This window comes from Chiloscyllium plagiosum, chromosome 21 (assembly GCF_004010195.1).
Source record: "Chiloscyllium plagiosum isolate BGI_BamShark_2017 chromosome 21, ASM401019v2, whole genome shotgun sequence".
Lineage (NCBI taxonomy): Eukaryota > Metazoa > Chordata > Chondrichthyes > Orectolobiformes > Hemiscylliidae > Chiloscyllium > Chiloscyllium plagiosum.
The window spans coordinates 55,404,856-55,413,663 of record NC_057730.1 but is presented as its reverse complement, the minus strand read 5'-3'; the positions used below and the strand labels follow the sequence as shown (position 1 = coordinate 55,413,663).

Sequence of the window (8,808 nt, the reverse complement as noted above, 5' to 3'; positions counted from 1 at the left end):
GGCATAGTTTAAACTGATTGGTTAAATTTGAATGGTCAAAACACCAACCAACTCAGGTGTCTACTTCACAGCCAAATTTCAATTTTCCATTACACTCCGAGACGGCTAGCTAGTCAAATGACAGGTGCTTGTAAGCTCTCAGTGCAGAACAGCATTCACTCTCACTTAAAAATACAGTACACACCTTCAACTTCATAACAGAAATATAGAGGCAAGCCAGATTGCATCTACCATGGCAGCTCAGTGATTAGCACTGCTGCCTCACAGCACCTTGAACCTGGGTTTATTTTTGGCCTCAGGTGACTGTCTGTGCAGAGTTTGCACATTTTCCTCATGTCTGTGTGGGTTTCTGCCCACTGTCCAAAGATGTGCAGGTTAGGTACATTGGTCATATTAAATTGCCCATCGTGCCCAGGTAAGTGCAGGTCAGATGAATGAGCCATGGGAAATGCAAGGGTAGGAGGTGAGGCTGGGTGGAATGATCGTCAGAGAGTTAGTGTGGGCTTGTTGGGCCAAATGGCCTGCTTCCAGCTGTAGGAATTCTAGGATGACGGCTTTAAAGTATCAAATCTTTTAAAAAATTCTCATCATGGTTTTCATTCTGCCCCGTTTGTTGGTACCTACACATAGCCTTGCCACTGCCCAGAATGTATCGTTATAGTCAAGCTTTGGTGAGTATAATCAGTAAATTATAAAACTTATACTGAGACCTGACGTACCTGCAACAATAATGTGTAGTGGATGCTGGTAATTTATACTAACAGGCTCAAAATCCTGCACAGGGAGAAAGTGAGGGCTGCAGATGCTAGAGATATGTGTAAGCTAGAATCCATGAAACATGTGCCTATGGCACACTCAGCCTGTGCCCCAGATGTGAAAAGGATCATTAAGATTCCAAAACATGTAAAGGATGGAGAGTCCAATAATACTGTGACAATGCAAACACTCAGTGCCATTATAAAATGAGCACTGCATGGTAGACTCCTTTAACCAATTTGTCCAATTTCTGTCCACTTCAGTTATGTAGCAACAGATGCCTTGTTTACCCAGACATGTCACTTTCCAGATTTCCCATTTGTAAATGGTTAGCAGAACAAAGGAGCGCTGCATATTTGCCATCTGGCCAGAATCCCCAAAGAGCAGGGCATTATCGATGGACTAATCAACCACACCATTTGGGGCAGCACAATGGCTCAGTGGTTAGCACTGCTGCCTCACAACACCAGGGACTCGGGTTCAATTCTACCCTCGGGTAATTGTCTATTTGGAGTTTGCACATTCTGCCCGCGTCTGTATGGGCTTCCTCTGGTTGCTGTGGTTTCCACAGTTCAAAGATGTGCAGGTTAGGTGGATTGGCCATGAGAAATTAGGAATTGGGTGGGTGCTCTTTGGAGGGCTGGTGTGGACTCAATGGGCGAATGGCCTGCTTCCACACTGTAGGGATTCTATGCTAAACATTTAGTGCTATCTTCAGATATTACCAGATCCCCTTGACTTGTCAATGCACCTGAACCTCTGGATTCCTTGGGACCAGCCTGTTAAAACAAAGTTGGCAGGTTAAAGAACTGATGAACTCAAATGTTACCAACCCTTCCAGTACATGGCATGTTGTGATCTACATCAGTGTATTGTGCTGGCTATCTCTAGGCCAAGTGTGAACAAAGTGTTTTCCTGCTGGTTGACTGTTGAATCCTAGTGGTCTACCTCCAAGGACAGAGATGAGTGCAGTTTTGGTTTGTGCCAGGTCAGTAAATACAGACTTCCAATGTACTGATGCAATGACACTATCCAACACCCCTGTAATCAACACAGCAGGACTGCTGGATTGAGCAGATATGAGTTTGCCGACTTTAATCACCATAAATCTACACTTTCTCATTCTATTTCTGTTTGTCTGTCCTCAACACGGCCAGTGATTTAAACACAGCAGGTTTCTTTGGAGTCCTGCATTCATTTTGGAAGCCTGCATTCATTTTGGAAGCTATTCTGGAGCCTAGAGCTTTGGATAAGGGTTCCCTGCTGCAGAGTGGCCACACATGCGCACAATGAGGATCTACAGCTCCATTATGCACAGTGTCTTCATCATCTACAGCAGCTGCTCATCTCTCAAAATCTGAAAGTGTTGTGAGATCAAATTTCTGGATCATTAGCTGAAAATGACTTCAGGTTGGCCATTTGATATGTAGATTATGGCTCTTCCAATCCCATTTCCCTCCCTAAGGGCATTGAGAATCTACCGACAGCGCGTGGACTGCAACAGTTCAAGAAGGCAACTCACCCCCACCTTCTTGAGGGCAATAAATGGTGGCTCAGACAGTGACATTGACAACCCATGAATGTACTAAAAGAAATACCTGCTTTTAGTCTTCATTCACATTCAGTATTTCTGGCATCATCCCTGTAAATTTCGTCTGCATGCTTTCCAGTTTAACAACATCCTTCCAAAGCTAGGTGACCAAAACTGTACACAATACTCCAAGTGCAGCCTCACCAATTTCCTGTAGAACTGAAACATAACTTCCCAACCTCTATACCCAGTGTGCCAAGAGCCTTCTTCACTGCCCTGTCTACCTATGACTCCACTTTCAGTGAACCGTGCACCTGAACTCCAAGGTCCCTCTGTTCCACTACACTCCTTAAGGCCCTACCATTCACCATGATACTCTTCTCCTCATCACTATTTACAATCCATTTTTGAATCATTTATGGATTTACTGATCAATCCCCGTGCACTCAAGTCTAAAGCGTTTATATATTTCTCAAACAGCAGGGGCCCCAACACTGACCCCTGTGGGACCCCACTGGATCCAAGTCATAAAACCGCCCCTCAGCCATCACCCTCTGCTATCTATCACTCAGAACTGTGGATCAATTTTCCAAATTTCCTTGGATCCCATTATCAGTCTCCCATGTGGGACTTTATCAAAAGGCTTGTGGAAGTCCATGCAGACTGCTCTGAATGCATTTCCCTCGGCTCCAAGTCTGGTCACCTCTTCAAAAACTTCAATCAAGCTGATCAGACATAACCTCACCTTAACAAAACAAGGCTGACTGCTCTTGATTAATCCCTGCCTCTCCAAATGCAGAGTAATTCCATTCCTCAGAATTACTTCCAATAGTTTTCCCCACCACTGAGGTTAGACTGACCGGCCTGTAATTTCTTGGTTTATCCCTTGCTCCTTACTTGAATAACGGTCCCACGTTAGCTGTCCACCTATCCCCTGGTACCTCCTCTGTGGCCAGAGAGAAATTGAAAATTATTGCCAAAACCAGATGTCTCTCTCAAGGTCACTCCTGGCATCTGAGTGATGATTAAATCCCATGCATTACTGCGTCATCCTTGCTGGAAGATACAACCACAGAAATATAGTGAAGATATAACACAGCAACAGTGAGGTGATGTCAACATCTATATTCCACATAAACAAACACTTCTAGTCCCATTTACATATTCTATTCCCAACAACCCATCAACCCCTCTTCCTTCATCTACTACGTTAGTCAATCTTATCTAAAATGTTGACATTGTTTGTGCTTTACCTGTAACCATAGAAGTGAATTGTACAACCTCAAATTTCTGAAGAAAGTTTCTCCTGCCTTTTGTGCTAAATCTCTTCCATTTAACCTGGTGTTGATGCCACCCAACTACAAAATGTCTGTTTGTATCATGTTTGAACCTTTCAGAGCCTACATTTCTCTCATGACAAAGGACTTACATTTTCCAGTCTATTTCTTGATACCAGGCAGTATTCTAGTGAATCTGCATTACACCCTCTCTCACCTTGCAATGGCAGAGAAAGACAATACAGGACTTAAAGTTATTAAATTCTTGGCCTTTATATTCCACAGTTCTTCAAGTTAAAACCTGGCATACCATTGGCCTTTTATGGCCTCTAAGTGCTGCCTTTAATGTCCTGTAAACCTCTATAACCAAATCTCTCTGTCCTTGGAGTGCTAAGATTCTTCCATTAAAATAAATACAAAATACCCCCCACGGATGCTGGAGATCCAAAATAAAACCAGTGCATTGGAAAAACTCTGCAGGTTTGGCAGTATCTGTGGAGAGAGAGTGTTAATGTTTCAAGTCGAGTTTGACTCTTCTTCACTGAAAGAAGCTGGAAGACCGTTTTATAAATATATATGCTGTAGACAGAGGGAGAGGAGGAGTGTGTGGAACAGACTGCAGGGTGGCCTATTCTATTCCCATTTAACCAACAGATGTTGACAGTTTACACTCATTCTCAAGAATTGTTCCGGTAAAACCAACCAATCTGAAACCATCCTTTCACATTCCATGAGAATGAATGCACCCAGACATAACAGAAATAAGCCATTTGGCTCATTGAGTCTGCTCTGCCATTCAATGGGACCATGACTATGATTATCCTCAACACTACTTTTCCCCGTTACCCAAGTTCCCTTACTGATTAAAAATGTGTCAATCTTGGCCTTGAATATACTCAATGGCCCATACTTAACAGCCCTGTTTTGTAGCTTCACTAGATTGACCCTTTGTCCCCCATTATGTCTGATGCTGCTTCTGTCATGCCCTCCTGCGCTCTTTATTACACCAGGGATCGACTCCTGGCTTGATAGCGATGTTAGGTAAAACTTTGCCATGAGGTTGCTGTGCTGTTGCTGCTGATGGTACTCATAGCTGACCAGTTGAGATGTTAAATCGGTCAACGTCTGTTCCATTTAGCAGAGAAGATGCTGTTGAACATGGAGGACAGTGATTAATCAGCTGAGGGAGGCTGTGACAACCAGCAGACATTTCCTTTCTGATGTTCGATCTGGAGCCATGAGATTTTATGGGGTCTGCAGTCAATGCTGAGGACTCCCAAGGTAACTCCTTCCCAACTGTATACCATTGTGCTGCCATTTCTGCAGTGGGACCGGACATATCCAGGGATAGTGATGTGGTGCATAGGAACATAAGTGTGACTGCATGTAAGGTATGATTCCCTGAGTATGACTCTGTCAGGCTGTTGTTTGCCTAGTGTGTGAGACAGCTCTCCACATTTTGGCAGATGTTTGTAAGGAGGACTTTGTGGGATCAACAGGCCATGGGCTCCTGTCGTTTTAGTCAAGGCCAGGCAGTTCATCTTGTTTCAGTCCCTTCATTGCCATGGTCCATACAATGGAGTGGCTTTCTCAGCTACTCCAGAGACAGTTAAGTGTCGACCACAATGCTGAGACTGGAGGCTTCCTGGGGAACAACTAGATAGGTTTTCATGATAATCAACAATGATTTCATCATTAGACTTTTAATTCTGGAGCCATTTTTTATTTTACACCATCTGATAGAGTGAGATTCAAACCCAGGTTCCTGGAACATGGATCTCTGGATTATTAGTCTAGCAACAATACAACTGCGCCATCACCTGCCCTTATTCAAACACAATAATTCAAAACTCAGCTACCCATATCTGAACTCGCAACATTTCTGCTCATCTATCACCTGTGTTCACTGGCTTACATTAGGTCTACATTTTAAAGTTTGCATCTATGTTTTCCAAACTCTCAAAAATGTGGCACTCCTTATCTCTAATCTCCTCCAGCCCTGCAGTACTCCAGGATATCTGCAATCACCTAAATCTGGCTCTTGGGTATTTACAAATGCAATTACCCACCATTGATGGCTGTGCCTTCAACTGCCTCCTTACACTCTCAACCTCTCTCAAGACTTTCTTTAAACCATTAGCAACAAATGCTGGCCTTGTTTTTGACCAGACTGATCATCTTCCTGTGTGACTTGATGTCTTATAGGTAAGAGCAGCTCAAATGTGGCTACCCAAAAACTGACAGCATCTGAAAAGCTGATAATTTTATAACCATCCATGCATCAATTTTAATTGAATGCATTTTCTTTTTAAAAATACTTAACTGGACAATTGCACAAAGTGTCTCCAGGCTAGTTACTATCTTTGCCATATCACAAACTGCTCTATCCCCCTCACCAAATGACCTTTGACCTCCAACCTTACCTGCTCTAGTCCAAAGAAGCCAACCTGAAATTTCAAAATATCCAAAATCTGGCACTGGCCCGGTCCTGAGGGTGCTGGATGAATTGTAAATCCCTGTATTTTGTTTTATAACACTCCTGTGAAGCACCTTATGGTGTTCCAGTACACTAAAAATGCTACACAAATGCAATACAAATACAAATCCCTGCTCCTCACCTTCTCAAGCATTTTGCCAGCAAACTAAAATGCAAAGAATTTCAAGATAAAATCCATTGCGTGATCTTCAGTCACAGGCTCGGTTGTGTAACAGAATAAAACAGATTTACAATAAACCAAGAGGTCAGTGGACACTTCCCAAAGAGACAAACTAATATTTCAAAAGATTTCCTGTGTCAAAGTGAGATAACTCTTAAGGTTTTAACTGAAGTGAGGTGACAATCCTTGCTAAATTGAGAAGAATTGATCCAGAATCTCACTGTTCACCATGGAAGCAAAACTGTGACTTTTTTTTAAATGTAGGATTTGACTCCTTTCAGTTTGCTAGTGTGTTCAATAAAGCACCACAGCTGTTTGTCAAACACTCACATTTTACCACATATCAAAATGGCTCAGTTCAAATATACAGTACATTATAAAACAGGCATCATTGATTGCATGGCTTTGCTTTTCGAGTGAGTTTGAACAACAATGAAAATAAATTAACATCTTTTCTGATCAAAATTCAGCCCAATTAACGTGTTTCTTAAAGCTTTAAATTCCGATCATGGATCAAAAACATACATATGTAATCCCAAATTTTAACATAAAACAAATTTTAGTTCAAATCAGCAGAGGTTAGCAGTAAAAATCCAGACTCGAAACTTGTAATGACGAACAATTAACAATCCTGGAGGGTAGGTGAACTAAACAAACCGGATAATGAATGACAGACCTTATAAATGTGCAGATCTGACAAAAAGCACAGCCAGTTCATTCACAGGTATTCATGTGCATCTGGTCTTTACACGTATTCATGTGCGTCTGGTCTTTAGCCTTTTGGCTTGTCTCTTTGCATCCTCCTGGCTTGCACCATCTAAACCACCCTGACTGAGTGCCCTCACACCCTGTAAGCGATTTATCAACTGCGTTAGCAACGGGATCAGCTGCAGAGGAAAAGGGAAAGGCACATCTGTTATTACTTAATACAACTCAACTGACATATAAATGAGAATGAAGTTTAAATTATGAAATTATAATTTAAAATCATACTTCAAATAAAGAGGAAGGTTATCAAGTAATGAGTTAACTTACAGCAGATTAAGTATTAGCAGGAAATCCTAATGGTAAGCCAGGATTCAATAAAAACTTAAGTACGATTCAGCTCCTCAAGTCTGCTCTGCCATTTAATACAATCATTGCTGATCTTAATTCAGCCTCAACGCCATGCTTTTATTCATGCTTGGTAAGGAATGGGCTTGTTAGGGAAAAGCAGGGCTCACAAATCTATCCAGTCTTTGAGGGACTGGTAAAGATGGTTGGTAAGAGTACAACAGTTGGTGGTTGATAAGGGTATGGCAGTTGGTGGTTGGTAAGGGTACGGCAGTTGGTGGTTGGTAAGGGTACGGCAGTTGGTGGTTGGTAAGGGTACGGCAGTTGATGATGTCTCTATGGACTTGATTGAAAGATCTAACAAGGTCTGTTATGATAGGCTGGTCCAGAAATTAAGTTGGATAAAATATTGGCTTGGTCACAGGTGACAGAGGTGAGCTGTGGAAGGGTGTTTTGCTGACCGGAGGTTTGCTGCCACTGGTGCTCTGCAAGGATCAGTACTGGGACCTCTGTTGTCTTTAATATATATAAATGATTTGGATGAAAACATAGGTAGTCGGAGTAGTAAATTTGCAGACAACACAAAGTTTAGTGGAGCTGTGGGTAATGAGGAAGGTTATCAAATGACATAGCAGTATATAGATCAGTCAGAATGTTGGGCAGAGAAATGGCAGATAAAATTTAATCCAGGCAAGTGTGAGCTGATGCATTTTGGGAGGTCAAATTCAACAGAAAAGTCTACAGTAAATGGAGGACCCTTAGAAGCATTAATATCAACACAGGGATTTGGGGTCCAAGTGCATAGCTCCCTGAAAGAGGCAATACAAACGGTCAAGGCAGTAAAGGAGGAGTATGGCATGCTTACCTTTATCTTTTAGGGCTTGGAGTATAAACATTGGCAAAAGATAATAAGCTGTATAAAATTTTAGTTAGGCCACATTTGGAGTATTGTGTGCATTGAAGAATGTGGAAGCTTTCAAGAAGGTGCAGAAGATGCTTACCATGATGTTAGGAGAAAGTGAGGACTGCAGATGCTGGAGATCAGAGCTGAAAAATGTGTTGCCTGAAAAGCGCAGCAGGTCAGGCAGCATCAAAGGAGCAGGAGAATCGACGTTACATCGTATCATCGTATACATCGTATCATCCTTCGTCATTTCCACCACCTCCAAATAGATTCTGCCACCAAGGATCTATTTCCCTCCCCTCCCCTATCAGCGTTCCGGAAAGACCACTCCCTTCACGACTCCCTCATCAGGTCCACACCCCCCACCAACCCAACCTCCACTCCCGGCACCTTTCCCTGCAACCGCAAGAAATGCAAAACTTACACCCACACCACCCCCCTTAGATCCCTCCAAGGCCCCAAGGGATCCTTCCATATCCGTCACAAATTCACCTGCACCTCCACACACATCATTTACTGCATCTGCTGCACCTGATGTGGCCTCCTATACATTGGGGAGACAGGCCGCCTACTTGCGGAACGTTTCAGAGAACACCTCTGGGACACCCGCACCAACCAACCCAACCGCCC

General features: G+C 42.8%; 1 protein-coding gene across 2 annotated transcripts in view; it reads right to left on the bottom strand.

The window, feature by feature from the left end:
* Positions 1-6,535: 6,535 nt before the first annotated feature.
* Positions 6,536-8,808, bottom strand: part of nomo (nodal modulator) — an 88,332-nt gene continuing 86,059 nt past the window's right edge. For both annotated transcript variants that reach the window (XM_043712142.1, XM_043712141.1), the window contains exon 32: positions 6,536-7,108. In XM_043712142.1, the coding sequence (XP_043568077.1) occupies positions 6,977-7,108 (132 nt within the window). In that variant the 3' untranslated portion in view covers positions 6,536-6,976. The remainder of the gene's footprint in view (positions 7,109-8,808) is intronic.